At 43.6% G+C, this 24,924-nt stretch overlaps 1 protein-coding gene across 2 annotated transcripts in view; it reads left to right on the forward strand.

Moving 5' to 3' along the window:
• Positions 1 to 24,924, forward strand: part of CYP4V2 (cytochrome P450 family 4 subfamily V member 2) — a 278,398-nt gene that overhangs the window by 152,570 nt on the left and 100,904 nt on the right. For both annotated transcript variants that reach the window (XM_078678088.1, XM_078678087.1), the window contains exon 3: positions 11,462 to 11,547. In XM_078678088.1, coding sequence (XP_078534214.1) covers positions 11,462 to 11,547 — 86 coding nt within the window. The remainder of the gene's footprint in view (positions 1 to 11,461; positions 11,548 to 24,924) is intronic.

Raw genomic sequence — 24,924 nt, forward strand, 5'->3', positions numbered from 1 at the left:
ATAAAATACGTTAGTAAATTACTTTTGCTGTCATGCACCTGCTCGAAATGACGAGCTACTGGATAATTTGGATCCTTCGAGGAGATAGCCCTCATATGTTCTAGGACCCTAAGTTTGGTCGGTTTCACTGTGCTTCCTATATACCTTTTCCCACAGGGACATGTTAAGCAATAGACAGTGTAGTCAGAATTACAATTCACCAGCTTGGTTATTTTGCCCTTCTTTTTCCTTCCTGGAATAAAGTATTCTTTGACCTTTTGGGAATGTTTACAGGCCTTGCACTTCATGCAAGGATAGAAGCCTGAAACAGTCACTTTCCTCTTTCTTTTCTTTTCATAATGGCTATTTACAAGGTGATCTTTGAAAGAATTCCCCTTTCTGTAAGTAATTAGGGGATAATCAGATAATGTTTTCCCGATTACGGAATCTGATTTCAGAATCTTCCAGTTCTTACGCATTATGTTGAAGACTTCTGGTGATTTCTCCGAAAAATCGGTGATAAATCTGATTTTGGTATCTGAGGGCCTGAGTTTATCAATCAACAGGTCTTTTCTTTCTACTAAGTCACTCCTTTTTTCTGCTTGACTTAGGATTCCTTGTCCATACCTTCTCTGCAAGAATCTCTTTTTGGACTGATCCTTGGCTCTCTCAAACTCCTGTGTGGTTGAGCAGTTGCTTTTTATTCGCAAAAACTCTCCCAGGGGGATATTGTTAACGACATTACGGGGATGGTAACTTCGTGAGTGCAATATTGTATTGCCCGCTGTGGGTTTTCTATAAGCAGCGGTTTGAATTCTGCCATTTTCCACATAGACCCGAAGGTCCAAGTAGAATACCTCACTTCTACTTATATTACTCGTGAAGCTGAGATTCAGATTGTTTTCATTTAATTTAGAGATGTATCTCACAGCCTCCTCCTGTGGTCCCCGCCACACCAAGAATAAATCATCGATGTAGCGGGTCCACAGAACAATGTTGTCCATCCACCTGTCATTTCCTTCCGCCCAGGCCACGTGCTTCTCCCACCAGCCCACGAAGAGATTCGCGTAGCTGGGGGCGAAACACGTGCCCATCGCGGTCCCCTGCAGTTGTAAATACAGTTTCCCTGCAAACAAAAAAATGTTATTTCTCAAACAGAAGTTTGTGAGTTCCAATAACATGGCATTATGACTTCGATACTTGATAGGTCTAAGTTCTAGGAAGCTTTTCATTGCCATAAGACCGTCTTCATGCTTAATAGATGTATATAAGCTGGCAATGTCTAATGTTATTAGGATCATATCCTCTTCCCATTTTACATCCTGTATTATTCTCAAAAAGTCCTTCGTATCCTTAAGATACGAGCTTAGGTCCTTCACGAATGGGGCAATGAAGCTGTCAATATAGCTCGAGGTTTTCTCCAGTAAACTATCTTTAGCAGACACGATAGGTCTTCCAGGAGGCCATATTTTACTCTTGTGTACCTTTGGCAGGTGATAGAATGTTGCAATTTGAGGAAAATCACACTTCAGGTTTTTCCAGTCTCTAAAATCCAGTATTCCTTTATCTTTCCATTTCCCAATCAAGTCATTGAAGGATTTGATGCTTTCCGTATACTTGGTTCTCTTTATCTCCACATAGTGTTCTTTGTTATTTAATTGGGACAAGGCTTCATCCTCATATTGACTGCGTTTGAGGATAACAATGTTCCCCCCTTTATCACTGGGTTTTATAATGATGTTCTCATCTTCCTTTAGATTTCGAATCACAGCCCATTCATCTTTGGTCAAATTTCTTCTCCTATGATCAAAGCTTCCCATTTGGAGATATTTTAATTCTTCAATAACTATTTCCTGGAAAGTATCTATTCCATCATGCGGTGTCCTTGGGTTGGTTTTAGATTTAATAGTCATATCACTTTTACAACCCTGTTGGGTAATTCCACATTCCTCCAAAGTTTGTGTGGGTCGAGTATCCCAATCTTGTGAGTGGCTAGTTCCAACCAACATTTGCGCCACCGCAATGGCCTGAAGATCTTTGCCTGTTATTGTCACTGAGGGATCAGTCCCTTCAATAGTAGTTCCATCATCTGCTTTCGGGTTAAGAGTATGTATCTTCTGCAATTTCAACTTTCTAATAAATCTGAACAGATCTATTCGTGTCTGAGTGTAATCAAAAGCAGGGGTCGGGCAAAAGGTTAAACCAAGTTTTAGCAATTCTTCTTCCTTTGGTGATAGTTCTCTATCTGATAGATTGATGATTGTATTTTCTTTCTGATCCATTATGTTTGTTTCCAGGTCTTCCCTCGAGCACTCCTTGTGACTACCGGGGTGGACCTGCCTTGGGCGCCCCCGCCTACCCCTCCTCGTTTTCCTTTTGGTGTTCTTGGTGGGTGTGTGGTTGCTGCGGGTCGCTGTCTGAGTCCTCTGATTACTTCGTACTCCTCGAAAAAAGGATCATCTTCTGTGGGGTCTGGTCTTACTGTTGAATCATCATCACCTCCTTCAGCACCTCTTGCCCTAGCTGATTCGTCCTCTGAAATTTCGGACTCTTCAGTGCTTGCAGGAGTTCTATTCCTTGATTTCTCCTGTTGCAGTGTTTTTCTTGGAGCGTCGTACTTCCGTGCGAATGTTAATATTCTCCCATTCGCATAATCCTTTAAAAAAAATAAAAAAAAAAAATATATATATATATATATATATATATATATATATATATATATATATATATAAATATCGATCGCCAAAAATTCCTCTCTACCAATCTTCGGCAGAACCAGCAGGCACGGAACTCAGCCAGATTCACAGAAAGGCATCAAACGAAGTCTTGTGGTGAAAGCAGTGTAGTGTAATGTAGATAAACCACAGAATTACACAGGCATAATGCCTGCCATGACGCTTTTCGCTTGTTAAAGCAAGCTTGATCACATGATGACATGTTGATAGGACATGCCACACAACAAAGCACATGTTATACTTTTAACCTACACAGCATCCTGCCCATAGGACTATATAGGGCCTACCTTAGGGGTGACCCAAATGTGGTAAAAAGGGAGTTTCAGACTTGGCAAACACTTTAAATGGCACGTCATTGTGGCAGTAAACTGTGCTCGCAGGCCCTGTAGCGGCCGAGGCCTGAGACAGGTTTGAAAGGCTACATCAGTGGGTGGCGCTGCAGGCCCACTCATAACATTTAATTTACAGGGTCCCTGGGTATATAGGATACTACTGTACAAGGGCCTTACAGGTAAATTAAATATGCCAAACAGGTGTAGACCAATGTTACCGAGTTTATAAAAGAGAGCACATTTCTTTAGCACTGATCAGCCATGGTAAAGTGCCCAGAGTCATAAAACCATCAAAAACAGGTCAGACAAAAAACAGGGGGAAGGCAAAAAGTTTGGAGATAACCCTACAAAAAGGGCCAGTTCCAATAGCCACTAACATGTTGTCCTTGCAGAAACTTATGTAGACCGTGATACTAATTCTATTTGTTCATCGCATTATCATCTTTTTTTCTAGATCCTAAGATCCGACCCCCCCCAAGACCAAAGGAATACTATATCTAAGACTTCATTTTAAGACTGTTCTACTTTTTTACATAAATATAATACATGACTCAGAGCATCATTAAACCGCATACTCAGCACGAACCATCTCCTATATTTTCAGAAATGGAGTTTCTGTTGAACTGTGAGTGAGAAGTTCATTGTAAGGACCTTTCTTTTCAGTTTTAAAAGACTTTTTACACATAGAAATAAGCAATACTCTGCTTGGAGATTCTCCTTTCATCCAAATACCCCAAAACTCTCTCCTGTGTACTTTGGGACCTTGAGAGGCCTGCAACTAAATATGAAATGTAATCTTCAAGGTTACAGACCCGTGCAGCAGGAAATGTGGCGATACAGCCAACAGGTAATGTAGACCATGCGTTAATTCGGACCCTTGGAGGTTAAAGCAGTAGTGCATTACTTCAGTACATTCAGGTTTACTCAATAGAATAGAATTGATATCGTCATTCGGCTGAAAGACATAGAAAATGGGAAATCCTCATTAGTGAAAAGTTAGGATACATATTCTCATCATATAATAAGGTATTTTAGTTGGTACATTATAAATACCGATATTGGTTATGTCTGATTTTACATCTCTATTCCCTATCTTGTTTTGATTGAAGGAGCTGTCAGTAGTGATGTACCTGTTGGCTTGCTACTCCCATTTCCGTTATAAAAATGAAAGGATCTTGGTGGGTAAAATGCACTTTGAACATTTTCAGAGATAAGGCGTACCTACTGATACATTATCAGAAACGGAGTTTGTACAGATCAATGTGCCATCCTCTGCATGGCACTTTTTGTACTCGGGGTCGTGTATGAGGCTTTTTTAAATTTTTTATTAGAACTGTTGAGCGGGGTTTAGGACGACATATAAATAATTAAAATGACGCTACATATTTTGTTAGACCAGTAAACTACCGCAACTTAACATATCTGTTGGAATAATACAAATTAAAAGTTTACTTATTACCTGGTGTAGTTCCGATTCCAGATAATGCCGAAAAGCCTATACAGAGAGGCGCAGTGAAAATATTTTTATATTCCTGAGAATATTTACAGAGCACACATCTCATCACATATGCAGCACAGCACAAAAAAGTGAGAGTAGAAAAATGCATTTTAAACATGGGACATAAGAATAGACTTGTACAGTGGTGTGCACCCTGACCAAGCCTAAACCACAATCCTGGCCAGGGCAATTTTAGTTAGTACACACTGTGGCGCTTATTTATTAGATTTTAGAAAGTGAAAGGGCAGAAATACACCCTATTTAAGAAATAGGGTGCATTCCTGTCCTTTTTCCTGGCGCTGGCAGCATTTCGGCAGCCTAGCTCCAACTTGGGTAACCTTGCGCTTTAGTGCAAGGGTGCCTCCGTTGCATGCATGATTATTTAGATCAGGAAGGGGCACCTTCCTGCACAAAACACAATCCTAAGAGGTGTTTTCCTGTTTCCATGTGTGCTGCACAATGCAGCACGCATAGAAAGTGGAACAAATGTGGGGAAATAAACATATTTCTTTTTGTTCCGTCTCACCTCGGGAGACGCACGAATTTGGCACTTCCCCAGGTGTGCATCACTTTTGAAATCTGGGGCAGCTTCAAATTCCATGGGTGCTGCTTTCGAAAAGCCACCGCAACACCCATGTAATGCCTCCTGGGCACAAAGTAAGGGGAAGCAGCGATTTGCTGTGTGTCGCCTTATTCCTAATTTATGAAGCCACTCAAAGCCATGCAGAATAGCTATGCGTGGCTTCATAAATCGAAATAAGAGCCCTGCATCAAGCATGTACCACTTTACATGCTGCAAAAGTGATGCCAGAATCTCATAAATAAGCCCCTAAAAGTTTACACCCTCTGGTAGCTATGCACAGAGCAGTCAGGCTAAACTAAAGAGACAATGTTTAAAGTATTTGTCAACACACATACAGTAACACAGTGAAAGCACCACAAAAGTACTCCACATCAGTTTTGAGAAGTTGCCAATATTTATCTGAGTAAAACAAGACCAAAATGACAATAAACCAACATTCACAAGTCAAGTTATGAATTTTGCAAGACTAAACAAAAATGCAGTGCTTAGAAATCAATAGCTCCAACTAGCGCTATCTGGTCGCGCTTGACCAGGGCAAATCCAGACGTTCAGTCTGACCACGATGGAGCGCTGGCCTGGTTCAGGAGTTACGCAGACCCGCTGACAGTAACTTGGTTGGGACTATACTCTGAGCAGAGGAGGGGATGAGTTGCTGTCAAAGACAATGCATTGTATTCGAAGATGGACAATGTTGTTGATGCGTCCATGTCATGAAACGCTGTACATCAGGCTGATGCGTTGGTTTCAAACAGCTGGGATGCGGATGATGCGTGCAGCATACAAGTGTGGCTCACTGGTTAGAGGAGGCAGACCTGGAAGCAGAGGTCAGCCCGGGACCAGGGTTCAATTCCCGGCTCGGCGGGGTCTTGAGTCCTAAAATATCCATGGACTCGACAATTCTCGCTCCGGTGCCTACTCAATTCACGGGTTCACACTCTGCGACTCTGGGCAATAGCTTGCTTAATCTCCACAACGGCCCCTCACGGCGGGATGCCTGGCTTTCACCTTGCGGATACCCTGCCGGGGTTATCTCACAGGGGAATACCAGGACGGGTTCCCTAAGCAAGCGCTTAGAAACCGCTCGGTGATTTGCGCTATATAAATCCCTGTACATTTACATTTACATACAAGCGATGTGTTGGCGCGAAGCCACGCAGGATCAGTGATGTGCAACCAGAGCGCAGGGATGGGCGATGCAGACGATGCTATGTTTGAGACTCATGCCGCAGCGATGATGCAGAGGAGCTGCTCCGGCAATCTCGGGGCTGCATTGTAAGCCATTTCGTCACACAGTTGGCGAGCGGTGCCCACATCTTCGGTGCAGGCAGCAGCAATGTGTTGATATCGCAGAGAAATGCACTTGTTCCGATCAATGCTTTGTTGTCAATGCATTGGTTTACTGGGTTGCAGCAACAAACACTCACTTTCAAGGAGCCAGTACTGGATTTGGCACCACCTGGCAGAGCTGGACTGAGAGCAGAGGAGCCCAGGTGCTGGTAGCAAGATGCAGGTTAATTCTTTGATATCCCCGAAACTTTAGAATCAGTAGGCAAGTCCAAACACACCCTAGGAGCAGCAAAGTGGCAGCAAAACAGCTCTTCTTCCCGGTAGAATGTCCTCAGTACCCGAAGTGTTCTGAGTATATGGTGTCAGAAGTCCAGTTTGTATGACTATTTTAGCATGTAAAATATGGAGACTTCATACAGGGGGTATTCAAACCTTTGTGAGGCGACATGTACAGCCCTATTCAGGTGCAAGTGTTAGGTCCTCTCTCACTCTAGCTCAAGAAAACCCATTAGCCTGACAGTGAGCAATAAGGATGTGAGTAGCACTCCTGAGCTCCCTTTGTGTGTAGCTGTCTAGAGGGATTGCAAAAAGCCCAGCTGTCGCCCATCCTATATATATATTCCAGAGACCGGCAGAAGGACATAATGGTTAAAGGAAGAAAATGCCAACTTTATTTTTCATACAATTTTCAGACCTGCAATTTAAAAACCAACTTCATTAAAAGATGTGTTTTTAAATTGTGAGTCCAGAGACACTAAACTTACTTTTCCTATGTTTTCCCAATTGGAAGTTACACTTGTTAAATGTTACAAGGCAGCTCCATTGCTAACCTATGAGAGATATAGGCCTTGTAGTAGTGAAAAACAAATGTAATCGTTTTTCACTACCAGGACATGTAAAACTTAAAAGTACATGTCCTCCCATTTAAATACATTGCACCCTGCCTTTGGGGCCGTCTAGGGCTTACCTTAGGGTAGACTTATATGTAATAGAAAAGGAAGGGTTGGGCCTGATAAATAGGCTATCTTGTCAGGTCAAAATGACAGGTTAAAACTGCCCACACAGACTCTGCAGTGGCAGGGCTGAGACATTTGAAGGGCTCCTCACGTCGGTGGCACAATCCGCTGTGCAGGCCCACTATTAGCATTTAATTTACAGGCCCTGGGCACACGTCGTGCACTGTACTAAGGACTTCTAAGCCTTAGTAGAAATGCTGTAAAATGTAACTACGAGGCGCAAGCACTTCTTCCCATGCGTAGCTGCACCATGAATATTTTAGACAACTTGACTGCCAAAGATTGCCTAGTTGCTGCCTTTCAAATTAAGACTGGTGTTTAAATCTAAGACTGGTTTCATTGCACACAATCACTGTAGTGTATTGTTGTTTGCAATTTAATTGTTTCTGTCTCAGTGTTGATTCATGTAATTTAGTTTATTTACGTCTTGTAACATGTTTTTCTATAATGAGTATCAATTTATACGTATCCACTTTTACCTGATTTAAGTACTAATGTGGATTCATGTAATTTCTAAAAAGTGAATGACAAAGCATATAAATGCTTAAAGTCCTGACTAATTGATGTAATGGGCTACAGTCTGTTTAAATACTCTAACAGCAACTGAATGTGACGGCCTGGACAAACTTTTTTGTACTATCTAAAAGTCATTTTCAGAACTGCAATTTAAAAACCAACTTCACCATATGTTGCGTTTTTAATTTGTGAGTCCAGGGAAGTCCCGGCACTGCTTGCCAAGGGTGCAATGGAAGTGTTTCCCAAGGTGGAAAGGGGGACAGGATGCTGCTTTCCATACTACTTGGTCCCGAAGAACGATGGGAGTTTGAGGCTGTTATTGGATTTCAGGCTTCTGAACACCTTCCTCAGGAAGAACAACTTCAAAATGCTGTTGTTGGCTCAGGTCCTGGATTCCGGAGCCTGGATAGTATCCATGGTATTGCGGAGGTATACTTTTATGAACCAATCATGGAGACTCACAGAGGTTTTAGCCAGTTTGTCATAGGGTCGAGGCACTTCCAATTCTCTGTCCTGTCCTTCGACCTTAACTTAGTCCCTGTGTATTCATGAAAGTGATATCCGCGATTGCAGCTCATCTTCGCAGATCGGAGATACGAATGTTCCTGTACCTGAACAACTAGCTGCTAATGAGAGGCTCACCTGAGTTGCCCTTGGACTACTAGGAAGTGACAGTTTCATTACTGCTACCCTTTGGTTTTCCTTCAATGAATCGTCATCTTTAGCCCTTGCAAAGTATTCACTTTACAGGATCCATACTGTACATGGTGGCGTTGTTAGTTTTTCTGCAACAAGTCTGGGACATTCAGGCTACCAGAAGGATTATAAGAATTCAGTGTGAGGACCAGAGATTCACGACCCTCGCACTCCAGCACCGACGGGATTAATGTGATGAACAGCATTTATGAATGCAAAGTATGTAAATATCATTTATGTTTACTTGCAGTAGCACATTAAATTGAGACCAAATGACTTTACAGATGCTTGTTCATCTCCTTTGTTATAAAGCCAAGTGGTATTCATAGTTCAAATTCTAACATTTGCTTTTTATCTGCTAATCCAGTGTGCAAACATGTACAAAGGTACACCTCTGTTGGGAAAGGCAGATAGGGCTTGAGGGTGAACCCGATACCTAGGTCTCTCTGGCACGTTATGGAGTAACCATACAATGAGCCCTACACTGCCTGCTCCACTTCTTGTGAAATATGTTTTTCCTGGAGGAAGGGGCTAACTCTCACACAAAGCAGCTGGGAACAAGAGCCAAGCAGGGTTTCTGAATGTTTGGTTCACATGTCATGATTCACTGCTTAGTTACAGATTCTACTTTTGGTGCTGTCTTTAAGTTTTTGTGATTCATTTCTGTATTCATTTTTCAACAATATAACACATTAGGCGCCCACAATGAGATACAAATGCAATGTCAAACATGTTAAGTTTCAGAAAAGTAAAAGTACCGATTGGTGCATTCAAACTGTTTATGTCTCTGGACAATATTTGGTGTGTATTACCCCACTTTGTGCCCCCAGCTGACCCCCCATTGTACAGTATATATCAACCGGCAACAAATATTGTTTCCCAATACAATTAATTGCACACCATTAAGGAGCCATGACGTAAGAGGAGCGAATAAACACATAATGAAGTAAAAGAAAAGAACATTTTGATATAGCCTTATGTACAGAGATGTCGTGGTTTCCCCAACAAGCTCCCCACCCAAGGAGCCAATGCATGGTATCCAGTCCCCTACTTTTATGTACAATCTATAACTTGCCCTACAAGTGTTTGCGAGTAGTCCTTCATGAGGTACCACTGCAATCCCCCGTGGGCCAGTGGTAGTATTCATCCCCCAGTTTCCTTCTCTATCGGCTGTAAGAACAGGTTCTCTGACCATGTACTGACTAGCTGTTGGTTGTATGCCAGAACCACGCTTGTGATTATATCACATTCCTTAACCAGACCCCCCCAGGATATTGTGGCATAGATTTGCACATTTAGCGGCACAAAAACTGAATTTTAGTGGCACAAATATTGAAATTTTGTGGCATTATTGCTGCACTTTATTTTACTCGCAATCATCCCATTTCAGCCTTAAATCAGTGGACACTGTTTTAGCAGAATATTCCACTTCGAAATAGGCATCTTTAAAGTGTCTGAGAGTGTTTATGTTTGCATTTGGTATTGCCACAGTATTAGTTATCAATGGACCCAATGTCGGGTCCCAGAGTGTTTGAAAAGTTACCATTGAACGTGAATGGGTAGCTTCATCAGCAGTTTGGTAATTAACAGACCTTCATTCTGATGGCCTGTGTCTACCAAGTGGTAGAAACAAGGGCGGCAGGAGAAGCAATGGTTTAAATAACGTTTGGAATGAGAGGGCTCGGGCATTAAAGTCTACAGGATGGTCTTTACATTGACTGCTTTGTTACATCGAGAACCTTTACATCGCAATACGTTACGACAACTTGCTGTAGGGGGCGCGCTGGACTTGGGAATAGTATACTTTACTATTGCTACTCCAGTTTGTGCAACAGCAGGGAAGGTGTTGGATTGTAATTCCAACACCTTCTGCCCCCTACAGCAAGTCGTTCTAACGGCTTGCAATGTAATGGTTCGTGATGTAATAACACAGTAGTTGTAACAACCTCCTTGTAATGGCATGCGATGTATCGCATGCGATGTAAACTCTGTTTCCCCTTACGGATGATTCCAGTGTGACGGAGTTTTGAAAATACCTACATTACATCAATTGCATTTCTACTTACCTGTCTTGAAAAAGTCATGATTGATGAACCACATGTTGGCTGAATTCTTTCTTAAGGCTCTGCTTGTTTCCGAAATAAACCAAATAAAAAAAAAACTGTGTTCATTGTGGAAACGGATTCATATCTGAACTTATCGATGTCATTGGAGTGGAAAGGGAAAAAGTTGTTTTTCAGTAACTGAATTTCATAATTCAGGATTTTGGAATGTACTGATAAGTGGAGAATTGAAACCTATAAGAAGGATACAGTGTATCGTGTTCTACGAACCACTATCCACTACTGTGTTGTCACTTTCTTGGAGAGTGCTTTTTTAGTTCCTTTATCCTGCATGTAGAACACATGAACTCAGTTAATGTGTAAGTGCAACCTTGGTTAGTAGGTTGCTGGAACTGTAGTAGCACCTCCGTTTTCTTGTTTACATTGAGCATATTTGTGTAATTATTCTCATGTTTTAAGCATAGCTCTAATTACTGTAATATTACAAAGTACGATAAATCCCCTTTTTTGGGCCACTACTACCCTAATCTTGTATGTAGTACCAAAAGACCTACAACCATAATTATCGCAGGAATTTTTGGGGAAATATCGTTTGTCCCAGTAATGGTGATTTTATTTTCGCACAACTGCTCATTAGTAGGCAATGGACCAGAATCTGCCTCCCGTCATAACATTGTCCACATTAGCATGTAATTACCCAAATATGATTATATTGAGTGAAAAAAACGCTGATAAAAAATATGTTTTCTCTCCTAGACTATTCTCAGCACTTCCAAACATATGGATAAATCAGTTCTCTACAAATTTCTTCACCCATGGCTTGGCACGGGATTGTTGACAAGGTACAATATAAACGCCGTTTAAACAGTCTCTGTCACTATTAAATGTACTTTTTTTGATGAATTGCAGCAATGTTCCAATGTTACACCTTTTCACAGTTTCAAAATAAAACAGTTAAAATATAAGCTGATTACAAAATATTCTCTAGGGTTCTAATATGCTTTCTTTGGCAGACGTTTGAAATGCATAAACTCAAATGTACATTACGCATAATTCACAAGTGTGAAAAGATATGTAGTATTGGTACGAGAGCTACCACGGTTTCCATGATGTATGCATATATTACATGAACATATAATTTTACTTGATTCGTTAAAGTGTGAGAGCAGTGGCCAGGGAACGTAATACAGATTTAGAGACCACTCACAGGATTATAAAATGTTGGCATTCCATGCGAGTATGCCTGTATTTTCAACACTTTTTGAAGCAACTAAAATACACTCTAACCTGTCAGGTGTACGTAAGTGGTATAGGAAGTGTGTAGAGGGAAAGTGCAACAGTCAGTCCAGTTTTTAACAAAGTGTATTAAAGGTGCACTGCATACGTAGATTAATCTAGCATGAACAAAAGTACAAGAAAAATGTCAAATATCATAATTGCCCTAATCCTAACAGATAAATAAGTGGTAAATGCATTGCATAACTTTACACACTTAAGGGTCTATTCAGACATCACCTTGACCCAGGCCTTATCTATACCACTATCCCGCCAATTTTCCATCACAGTTTGATAGTGGTGTTCGCCTGAATTTCATCAGCAGCTGGGCCTTGCTCCAAGAATATCGGACTGTAGTTGACATCAGCATGATCGTGCAAGCATTGCCATTCGGATGTCATTGTTCTGTTCTGTACCTGGGAATCTCACCCAAGCAGCCTTGCATGCTCCTGTGGCCAGGAGAATACCTAGGGACCTGAACACTGGAGAGCGGGGTGTAGAGTGCTATGTCACCTAAGAATTACTGGGTTCCATTTCACTGAATCCTTCTGTTCAGCTGGGCCTTGTTAAAATTCTGTCCCTGAATTGTAACTGGTAGTCAGGTGGTCGGAGGCTGAAAAACATGTATTTTAAGCTCGATTTAAAAGGGACTGTGACAATTGTAAAAGGCAGGGGCGGTTCCTCCACTAAAGCGAAGGAGAGTAGGATAGGATAGGATAGGATAGGATATGTGTTTGTATAGCGCTCGAATGCCGCAGCGTCTTGGCGCTGGTGTGTATGGAAGTGGTACAGCCTATGTTACAGGAGCAAGATCGAGATCGAAGTAAACAGCCAAGTTTTCAGATCTTTCCTGAAAGATTGTCGATTTAACTGGAATCTCATTGCTGTTGGCATTTTGTTATATTACTTTGCTGCACAGTTTGAAAAAGTTCTTCCACCCCATTTTACTCGCCTAATCCTATCAATCTGGAGAAGGCCCATATTGTTGGACCTTAGAGCGCGAGCGGGGGTATAGGGCATAAACATTTCTGGGATATCCTTAGCCCCTCCCCCGTACAATGCTTTATGAACCAGGCATAAGGCCTTGAATTCCACAAGCTGCTGTACGGGGAGCCAGTGCAGTGCTCTGATTCCTGCCGAGGTTGATTGACCTCTAGGTATATTCAAAAGCAGCCGTGCAGCAGCATTCACCCCATTGCTCACCCCATTGCTTTCTCTCAGCGTGAGAAGCAGAAACATAAATTGGTAATACCATTTTATGTTTTTGCTTCTCGCATTGTGTGAAAACAGAAGGGTTTGGTTGCACGGGGCTGCTCTGCGAGCAGGACTGGGCATGGGAGAAGTGGTGTGTCCTCTCCGGAGTGTGCATGACTGGTTTGGTTGACCCTTTGGGGCCGACCAAACCAGTCATGCGCACTCGGGTCTGCTTCATGCAGGCTGCAATGCAGCCTACATGGAGATCATGCCCGGTCCATTTGCCCCTGGCTAGGCGGCGTCCCGACCAATCACAATGCTGCTTGCAGCATCGTGATTGGCTTAGGGGTGGGACCCTGGCTGGATGATTCCTGCTCCTTCCGGAGTCAGGAGAGCAAGGGCAGAGACTACACGGGACCCGGCCGGCTGGAAGGTAAGTTTAATTTTTTAATTATTACTAAATTAACCCCATGCCAGTGACTCCCCAGCCCCCGTGAACCCCTGCCCCGCAACATCCCTGCCCCCATCGCCCCCTCTGTGACCCTCTCACCTCCCCCACCCGCAAGTTATGCCGGCCGTGACTGGTAAAAGGCATAAACTACAGAAAGGTTTAAATATAACATTCACATTGTGTAGTTTACACAAGTAAAGCTATACCATTGTGAATCAATATATCAGACCAATGGTTGTTCCATCTGACCCGGCACTTCAAAAACAGTCTAAAGGTCAATTTTGTTCTGCTAACGAATGCTTCTATCACCATTTTCTACTCTTACAGGCAGAGAGAGGGAAGGTTGGGGGATAGGTGGATACTAGAATGTGACATTGGACATGAACAAAGGGTATATCTGACTTAAGGTAAGTTAAATAGTACTGAAGAATACAATTTTGCCTAAAACATCGTTGGTAATGGACTATTTTCAAGTTCCTGGTGGAGCAGTGATCAAACAGGTCACTGACCCACGTCCCCAACAGCTGCCAGAGAGGGCAAAAAATTTATTTTAACATTGGGGTAGCAAGAACATCCCAGAGGTTGGTAACCATTTGACCGACGTGCTTCCATCAAATAGCACTGATTAGGCATATTGTCTAACTTGGCGGTGGAACAAGAGGTATGACATGTTGTACTGGTAGGGAGGAGACCCCCTTCCCTGTGCTTCGTGTACCTCGGGGAATCGCCCATCTGGGCATGTCTGCATGTCTTGGTAGGAAGGAGATTTGTCTGTATTCTCTGAGCCTATTATTGGGATGCAGAGGAGTTTTGATAGCACCCTCCTGGTGCTCTGATTTATCATACACTGTTAAGGATCCTCTGCCCACATCTGACTCGGGTGTTGATTGTGGCTGCTTAATTTGGAGTTCAGTGGAGTGGAGAGGATTGGAGGCCGGATGGAAGTGGTGCCCCAGCCACCATATGGGGACATAGGTTCTCTCCAATCCATTTCCTAAATCAGTATAAATGAGTGGCCTTAGTAGTAGAAGGATAATTCTCCTAAAGTCTAAATATTTTCTTTTTCTATTTAAAGAATGATATTCTAAGTACAGAATGTTATGATATGTTATGTTATAAATCTATACAGCGCACGATTACCCAGAGGTGTCTTGGCGCTAGCAGAACGGGAAACCAGGCAGAAAGGATTAATCAGTGAATATAGATAAACATAAGAGAGAGTAAGGGAATTTGTTCACAACTGGAGTGAACGGGGAGTACTCCTAGTCCCCAGTCTAACTATCAATAAACATAAGAGGAGTATCACCTGGAAAAGCTTGAAGGAGCGATCTGGGTGGGCAAAAAGTGGATGAGAAGCAAGTCCTTCTTGGATTATAATAAACCCCTCACTCACCAACCTAGTTGGTGACATGCTTCATCATCGGGGTCCACCCTGAAAGCCGAATGCCAACAGGGTGTGCTTCGACACCTGAACTACAGTGGAGCGGGTTATTGTGTGTGAAAGGTGCAGAAAAAAGGGTTAAAAATTGTCCTGGTATGACTATGATGAATAAAGTTTATTTCTAGACTACTGGACAATATTAAAAATGTGTGAGCGATACAGTTATAGTTTGTTATGACCATGTGTATCTATGTGTTAAAGGTCTACATGTTTCAACCCGTTAACGGAAGTTGCCGGGTTTTCTTCAGGACCAAGGAAAATGGGTGGTCAGAGTACACTAACGCTCTGCCAGTCCTAGATTCCTTTTGAACTACTGACAAAATTTGCAGTAGAACAGTCTCTCAAAAAATGGGTGAGAGAGAATATAAAAAGACTCCTATATTAAGGTCTCTGAACTGACACAGCTTTGACTTGAGCTTCGAAGTCAAGTCATTGATCTATGACCACACCCAGGTTTTTCACCCATGGTACTCCCCTAATAGAGGCCTGAGATCACAAGGAGCAAAAGTGATACTCTCCCCAAGAGTTTTTAAGTCCCATTGGGGAAGCAGAAGATTTATGGTGGGTGCTACCACGCTTTGGAACTCCCTCCCATTCAGCATCAGAAGTCCAATTGTGTCTAGGCCTTTACCCAGGATATGGGTGCAGCTTTCATCTATATTTGGTAGAGATTGATTTAATCTTGGCTTGGCTATTAGATTTCTTTGCAAAGATCAGCACACCTATTGCACTCAGGTACTTCTCATATTTATTTATGTTCTCCGTTATTTTCATCAGTAGCGCAAGCTCATATATTTACATCCACCAATATACCAGCATAGGCACCTCTAACATGATGTAATATTCAACCCCATGGTTTGATGCCATTACACCGCAAAATTGGTCTCAGCGATCATCCCCGCATCAGTTCCATATGCTATGTTATGTTAAGGATATTTATAGAGCGCATGGCTACCCGAAGGCGTCCTAGCGCTAGCAGAGATACCCGGCAGGTCACACCAGCTTAGTAGGTGGGGTTTTGAAAAAAACAAGTTTCAGAAGTTTGTGGAAGGAAAAGAGGTTGGGTCCTGAACGTGAATGGGGGGGGCAGAGAGTTCCCGATCTTAGCAGAAGTGTAATAGAAAGACCGGCCACCACTTCTCCTCCTATTGATTTTGGGAACTGAGGCTAGGTAGAGACTGGATGATCGGAGGCATCTGTTAGGACGATAGAGGGAAATGATGGATCGTAGGATGGGGGGCCTTTACTCTAGAAAGAATTGTAAGCAATACATAGGGACTTGAATTTTATTCTTTCCACAACCGGGAGCCACTGCAGGGTTTTCAGAGCTGGTCTTGCGGAATGGCTGTTGGGGATCTTAAGAAGCAAGCGTGCTGCACAGTTCTGAATAACTTGAAGTTTGTTTGTGGTCGCCCCTGGATCTCCAAGAGCATTTCCATAGTCGAGGCGGGAGAGTATCAAGGCTTGGACGATAAGTCTCCTTGCTGAGAAGGGGAGGAGTAGGAGGACTTTATGGAGCATCTGTAGGATGCCATAATAGGATGCAGCCAGTTTCATTGCCTGATGATCAAAAGTGAGGGACCGATCTAGCCACATACCAAGACTTTTGATTTGGTTTTTGGATGTTGGTGGGGAGGCAAGAAAATCTTGGCCATGCTGCAGCAGCAGCATGAGCTCCATTTTTTCTCCATTCGATTTAATAAAGGAGCATTCCATACATTTGGCAACACTTTCCATGCATGGGGCCTAGGCAGGGCGAGGTGTTTTGTGGATGATTTAAGGCCACGACTAGTTGGGTGTCATTGGCGTAGGTGACAATTTCTATCCCAAAAGGAAGGACAATCTGTGCCAGAGGGCTCATATAGATATTAAACCACGTCGGGCTTCGGGACGAGCCCTGAGGGATGCCGCAGCCAAGTCGGATCTGGTTTGAAATGTTATCTCCTTCGAAGACTTGGAAGGTCCTATCCTTGAGAAAGGATTGCATCCAGGTGATAACACCGCCTGATAGACCGACATTCCTCAATCTACGCTTCATGATGTCATAATATACATTGTCGAAAGTGGCACTGAGGTCCAAGAGGATGATAGCTGTTGATCCCCCCTTTGTCGATAATCTTTTTGGTCTTTTCAACCACTACCAATAGCGTGGTTTCAGTCTCATGTTGAGGGCCGAACCCGGTTTGCAATGGGTGAAGTATGTTATGAGATTCGAGGAAGGAGGAATAACTGAATTAACATGCTTTTCTAGCATTTTACTGATCCAGTGAAGGAGGGAAATAGAGCGGGGTTTTCCAAGAATTTCGGGGTTGAGGCTGGGTTTCTTCAATAGCGCCTTCACTATGGCGTGTTTCCACAGTCGTGGTACTAGTCCAATCAAGATGGAGGAGTTGATTAGCTTTAGTAGCACAGGGAGGACTACTTCCCCAGACTTGCTTAGGAATTGAGGGGCTGCCGGGTCACAGGGGGGAGCCAGAATTTACTGATGCACAAGTGTTCACTGGCGTGTCCATATCCATCAAAGGAATTTCCTTGAGAGAGTGCTCCCTTGGGACAGAGTTCTCCATGAACAGTGGATCAACAGTGGGGAAAGGAATTGTAGATATCCTTGATTTTATTGGAGAAGAACTCTGCAAGTTCATCACACCGTACTTGCGAGCCCTCAAGGGGGCATCCCTCACCGAAGGTTTTAGAAGATGCTTAGCATTTTAAAATTTGCACGGGGGGTTTGAAACAGAATTAATTATTTCCTCTTAGTAGGATGCTTTTGCCTCCTTCACTTTAGTCTGATACATTTGTATGGAGTCCCTGTATTTCAGTTTACTTGTTGTGTGGTAGTTTCTTCTCCATTTCCTCTCGAGTCTCTTGTAGGTTTGTTTGTACTCCTGCAGCTTGGGGGAGTACCACGGAGAGGGGTTATTCCTATTTTTTTTATGAATATTTTTCCTGGGTATGACCAGGTCCAGGGAGGAATCCATCCAATGGTTAAATTTGTCGTTCTCGACAATAGGACAGGAATCTAAAGTAGGTATCGAGTTTTCCTGAGCTGATTTCCATGAGTCCAACGAATGGTTGGACCAAAAGCGTTTCCAGCTTCTGGGCGTGCCGGTGGTAAGGGGGGATTCTGGCACATTCCAGGAGAAGGGGACAAAAAAGTGGTCAGACCATGGCACTGGGACTGGGTCTCCTACTGAGATTTCCCTGCAGTTCGAAAAGATGGGGTTTAGGAGGTGCCCTTTGTCATGGGTGGGGCTAGTGACACTTTGCTTCATCCAAATGGCTAGGAGATTCTGGATAAGTTTAGTCACCACTGGGTCCGAGGGATCGTCAAAATGCAAGTTGAGATCCCCTAGTACAGTGAAATTGGGAGGAGAGCTTGCCAGGTTAGCGAAAATTTCTGGTAAGGCTTTGAACAATTGTCCATGGGATTCAGGGGGGAGGTATATAAGAATACATGAAAAGGTGTGGCTGGGGGTAAGCGTGATGGAGAAGGAACATTTTTCACAATCTGGTAGGATGTTTGGAACAATGCAATATTTAAAACCCTCCTTTAAAATAATGGCAATGCCTCCTCCCCTCCCCAGTTCCTGGTCTCTCCTCAGGACAAAGTATCCCGGTATGAGACATTGCACCAGATCTGGTTCTGACTCATTATTGAGCCAGGTCTCCGTAAGAAACAGCACATTGGGGCGCTCCCCTTGGAGCAGGAAGGATATTTGCGTGCTGTGTTTGGGTAAGGATCTTCAATTTAAGGGCAGCATTTTGTAACTGAGGTGGCTGTGGAGGTCAGGCGGGTTTAGGATGAGGGAGTGATGAGTAAGAACAATGTGAACAGCTCAAAACGTCCATGGTTGGGCAAATGGAGTGTAGACAGTTCTTGCTAGGGGAGCCCCTTAATCTCCAGAGTTGCTCTGAGGAGGAAGTGAGTTGGTTTGTATTGAAACGGCAGGGGGGTGTGGCCCCTGGCCCCGGTCAGGTGCAGGCGTGATTGCACGTCCACTGCGCTTCAGCGCCCTCTGCTCTAATATAGCTGGAAGCCCTGGATGAAGTTGAGTGAGACTAGAGTGTCTCACCTCCAAGATGGCCGGCGTGTAATGGCACACCAGAAGTGGGTGAAGAGCCCTCTTCTTGGAAGAAGAAGGAGATCCGCCCTCCACTCAAACAACTGCCTAGCTTCGGCAGTGGACCAGGGAGAAGGAAAGACAGGAGGACACGAAGGCATGGTGAGCAAGTCAGAGGTGCAAGTAGGCAGAATGCAAGTCCAAAATTAAAACACAATTCTAAATAAACAGTTTTAAAAGCACAATTAGTTAAAAACAAAGGCTAAAATAGCGAGATAGTGGGGGGGGGGACGATAAACACCAGCAGCGCTGAGTAGGCGACCTTATCCCGGCTTATGCTGTGCACTTCGGCACCATCAACTCTAATATAGCCGGAAGCCCTGGAAGTTGAGGGAGACTAAAGCGTCTCACACCTCCAAGATGGCCACCGTGTTATGGCACACCGGAAGTGGGTAAAGAGCCCTCTTCCTGGAAGAAGAAGGAGATCCTCCCTCCACTTAAAGAACAGCCTAGCTGCTGCGGTGGACCAGGGAGAAGGAAAGATAGGAGGACACAAAAACACGGTGAGTAAGTCTGAGGTGCAAGTAGGCAGAATGCAAGTCCAAAATTAAAACACAATTCTAAATAAACAGTCTTAAAAGCACAACTAGTTCAAAACAAAGGCTAAAATAACTAGATAGTGGGGGAACTATAAATAAAAGCAGCGCTGAGTAGGGTACCTTATCCCGGCTTATGCTTAGCTACCTTATCCCGGCATATCACTGGAACATACACTGCATCAGGTGGGGAATGAAAGAAAAGTTGTCGGAAAGAAGTAGCAGTAATGGCATCTGTTGGATGAAAAGAAACATTAAGTGGAGTAGAGAGGGAGGGGGACACCTCCATGTAAAACAAAATCAAAACTAAACAAAATGCATGCTCAGGCAGCGCATTGGAGTATGTCACACTAACTTCAGATGGGTGAAAGGGAGGAGGCTAGCGCTGTGGAGACTGCTACAGAGCAAACCCTGTCTTCATTTAAGGAGAGTGACCACCTCCATGGAATCGCAACCAACCACTGCTTCTGCTCATGGAGACTAGTGCCCATGGAAGAGTGGCAGATACAGTGTTCATGGAGAAGAAAGAGGCCAGAGGAGGCTGAATGCGGGGCAAATGTATGGAAGACTGGACAGGGAGGTCACTGGCATAATGTGTGTGGCTGTGACTTTTCCCTAGTGCATTCATACTTGCTAGCAGCAATAGCACACTTTTCAGTAGAGGATGTACGCTATATTTATACACTCTGCCTCTAAACGTAAGACTTTCAGGTATTCAATAGGACTAAACGTTTCAATTCTCACAAACCTCAATTTCACTTCACAACCATTATAGAGTCTCAGTCTAGCCCTGCTGGCACTTTATATACAGACCTTGCCTCACACCCACACAAACGGTGGCAGAGTTGGCATCTTCCTCAATAGAGCACTTGCCAATAACCCCCCTCCCCCATCACTCATTGAATATCCGCGCATAGAAGTCATCTAAACATTCTGAAAATATATTATCATCTGTTATTCACCAGGCGAAAGGGACCATGTTTTGGAAGACCCAGTGCAGTCCTTGGCTTCTTCAATTGCTCTGACCACTTATTTGTATTTATATTTCTTAAGCATGACATTCATTCCAAGGGACATCACGGTGCTAGGTAAGCGTTATCCTTATATGGGAAAAGGCAATTGCGGCCAGTTTAAAGGGTGGGACTTTAGCCAGGATGATAGTAGGTATCTTTGGCTATGTTCTAGGGAATATCCATGTTTTCAATTTCTTCCTAAAGGACAAATAATAATCCGTTTGGCGAAGGTCTTAAGGTAGTTCGTTCCAGTGAACGCCCGCCAGTTTGGAGAAGGATCGACCTCCTGCTCTAACCTTCTTGATCCGTTCGATCTTGGCGAGGGCATGATGGTGAGATCCTACATTTTGTGTGGAAGTATAGAATTCTATGTTATCTTGCAGGATGCAGGGGCCACTTTCACGTGGCGCTCTGTGTGCATTACACACAAGCTTGAACTTTGCCCTTTGGCTTCCGGGCAGCCAATGCAGTTCCCTCAAACTTTCAGATGCCGAGCTGTATTTGCTTTTATTGCAACCAGTTTAGCAGCAGCATTCTGGACCACCTGTAGTCGGGAAAAAAGATACTCGGGCATGCCCACATAGAGCGCATTCCCAGAGTCAAGTCTGCTATAAATTAAAGCCTGTGTAATGGACTTTCTACAGTTTAAGGGCATCCATGAAAAAAGTATTTGTAGTAGTTTCAGCATAGCGAAGCTTTATCGCACATCACTCAAACTTGATTTTGCCTTGTTAGTGCATTATTGATGAGTATGCCCAAATATTTTGCAACTCCCTTGGGTTCTGGAGCGCCTCCTAGCGCTCGGGCCACCAGGTGTTGTCCCAAACAAAGTGTGCTCTACTGAAAAGCAGGATCTCGGATTTTTCAGCATTTAATTTCAAACAGTGTTCCATCATCCAGGTTGCTGTTTCTGTGAGATAGTTAATTAAATTATTTTTGGTATCTTAATGCTTTTCTTCAAATGCAATTAGCAGCTACGTGTCATCCGCATAGGAGCAGATATTAAAGCCCCATTTTCTGCTAATCTCAGCTAAGGAGGAGACGTAAGCATTGAAAAGGGTGGGGCTCAGGAAGGCCCCCTGCGGGACTCCATTTTTTATAGTTTTTGAACTGGAAGAAAGAGTTGAACCACTGAAGAGCTTTCGAATGTGTTCCTTTGTCATGTAAGATACGCAGCAGATGTTCGTGAGATACAGTATCAAAAGCTGCAGTTAAGTCCAAAAGGATTAGTACAGCAGTTTTACCTTGGTCCACCAAGGATCTGATGTTGTATGATACTGCAAGTAAGGTGGCTTCTGTATTGTTAGCAGCACTAAAACCAGTCTGAGAAGGATCTAAAAGTTCGTTTGTTTCTTAAAAATGGACCAGTTGTTTATTGACCAGTCTCTCCAATACTTTGGACAAGTATGGTAGTTGAGAGATTGGTCGGTAGTTTGCAGGATTATAGATTTCCAAGCCTGCTTTTTTAATAATGGAAATACAATGGTTTCCTTCCATATAACTGGGAATGATGCTGAATCAAGAGATTTATTGAAGATATGGGTAACATGCAGGCTAGACTGATACAAGCCATGAGAAGATAAAGTGAGGGCAAGGGTCGAGCGGAGAGCCTGCCTTAACCTTGGTCATGGCTTTTGCAACCTATTCTTCTGAGAAAGGGGCCATATTGCTTAGGTAAGCATGTGCTTTAGGATGTGGCGCTATTGTTTCCCAACCTGTGTTGTTAGCACTGGGTTGGCTATTGAAGGAGGAGTAGCTTTTGGAGACTTTATCGGTGAAGAAGCTGTTAATTTGCTCACAGTTGTCAGCTGAGGGAGTCAAAGTATGGAACATACTAGTTGGTTTACAGAGTTCCTTCACTACTTTATATAATTCTTTAGATGAAATACAGTTATCTACTATTCGTTTTGCATAATAGTGTTTTTTTTGCGCTTTTTAGGGCATTATGGTAGATTTTCAGCTCCCCTTTATAGCGATGTCTATCATTGCTTTCTTTGGATAGTCTCCACTTATGTTCCAGAGATTTACATCTCCTTTTTAATATTTTCAGATCTAAAGAATACCATCTCTCTGTTTGTGTTTTCCAGCTAGATTTGCTTTCTAGTTAAGGGGCGCACTGATCCAGTGCGTTAATAATCTCATTATGCAAGCGTTCAGCCTCTGCTTGAGCAGAGAGTGTTTTGGCAACGCTTGGTTCACATGGGGAGAAATGGGACGCGAACAAATCAGGGGTGATAAGATTCCATGGTCTTTTTACCGTTGCTGATGGTGTGGTCACGTGGGTTAGCTTGATTGGCAGGTTGAAAGAGAAGGAGATGAGGAGTGGTCAGTCCAAGACAGAGGTGTAACCTCGGAAACGTTAATAGTCTCTATGTTGGATAACAAGAGGTCTACTGTATGCCCAGCCATGTGGGTTGGCCCTTTAATCCATTATTTTAGCTGCAGTATCTGCATATCGCTTTCTAAGTGTTTGACGAGCTGGTCTATAGAATTTTCAAAATGAACATTGAAATTGCCAATAGCTAGGAAGTGTTTGTTTTATGCAAGGGGGAAATAGTTGGGACAACAATCTGGTGCTAAAACCTGCCTTGTATCCAGGGGGATTGTAAATTACTGCTCCCTCGAGTAGTTTGTGCTCACCATTGGACACTGAAAATGCTAAGATCTCATGTTCACCAATTTGCCCACTGACTCGGAAACACAGGTAAAACTGTCTTTGAATAGGACAGCTATACCCCCTCCCTTCTGTCCCTTTCTATCCCGTTTTAATAGCTTATATCCAGCTGGTAGGGTGGTGGCAATATCGGGGGAATTATTATAATCTAGCCAAGAGCACAGCTAAAGTGTAAACAGGTTGTTAGCGCAAAAGGAATAAGCAATCCTTACGGGTTTGGAACTCCTTGAAATCTGGTATCTTTCCTGCCGCATTAAACAGGCATTCTTGCTGCAGTTGTTTAAAAAAAAACTATGCTGATCCGGGAGTGCTCAGCAATTTTAGACCTATTTCCCTGCTACCAGCTCCGGCCAAAATCCTAGAGAAGGTGGTTCAGAGACAGCTTACTGACTGTCGAAACTAATGTCCTCCTTCATGATTCTCAATGGGGATGCCAAGCAGGGTACAGCACAGAGATTGCTCTTTTAGAAGTCTTTGAATCAGTGAGAGCGACCATGGACGGTGCCGCTTCAGCCATGATAATATTTTTAGTCCTGTCTGCAGTATTCGATACACTCGCAGAACCGATCTTGTTGGAGAGATTAAGCCACCTAGGCGTGTATGGGGCAGTGCTTTCTTGAATTCAGTCCTATCTCGAAGACCACTCCCAACAGGTTTTTCATAGACCATTCTCATCTTTACCGAAGCCACTGGGCTCGGCCCTGAGCCCGCTGCTTTTCAATCTCTACCTGGCTCCAGTGGCAATCCTTATTTTATCTAGGGGCGTGAAGGTAGTCTCCTATGCAGATAACACACAGCTGGTGTTTTCCTTTAAAGAATACTCTGCTGCAGCCTTCAATAAATTCAAGGAATGCCTGAAGAATATCTCAGTATGGATGTATGGTAAGTGTTTAAAACTGAATTCTGATCAGACCGAGGTCTTGTTCTTTAATCAGGCTTTATCTCCGCCATCTAATCTCTGGTGGCCCGCGGAGCTGAACCCTCCCCAAATCCTGGCTGTTTCCATGAGAAATCTGGGAATCAGGTCCAATACAAATCTCCCAGTTGAGGCAGTTACATTGGCTCCCGGTGGTCAGGAGGATAGAGTTTAAGGCTCTGACTTTGGCCTTTAGATCCACAAGAAGCCTTGGCCCATGCTACCTTAAGCAGAGGCTTCAATGGGACGCAATGAAAGTGGTGCTGAGGGGAATATGTATGGCTACAGAGGTGGGGGAGAAGAGAGTGTTGGAGCGGGACCTAACACAATAGGAGGACCGCTTAAAGGCTTTGGAGGCAGCCCTTCCCACAGACCCAGAGGGACCGACCAAATGGACAGAACAACGACAGAAGACAGGGGAGCTCTGGGAGTCACTGGGCAAATATAACGGGTCCATGAGCAGGTGTCGCTGGTACACTGAGGGAGACAAAGCAGGACGCCTACCGGCGCACCTGATCAAGGAGGAGGCTCAGCCCACCACAATACTAGCCCTTAAGTCCGCTCAGGGTCGGGTGGTCTATACCCAACAGAAGATAAA

Source organism: Lissotriton helveticus, chromosome 2_2, assembly GCF_964261635.1.
Source record: "Lissotriton helveticus chromosome 2_2, aLisHel1.1, whole genome shotgun sequence".
Taxonomy (NCBI): Eukaryota; Metazoa; Chordata; class Amphibia; order Caudata; family Salamandridae; genus Lissotriton; species Lissotriton helveticus.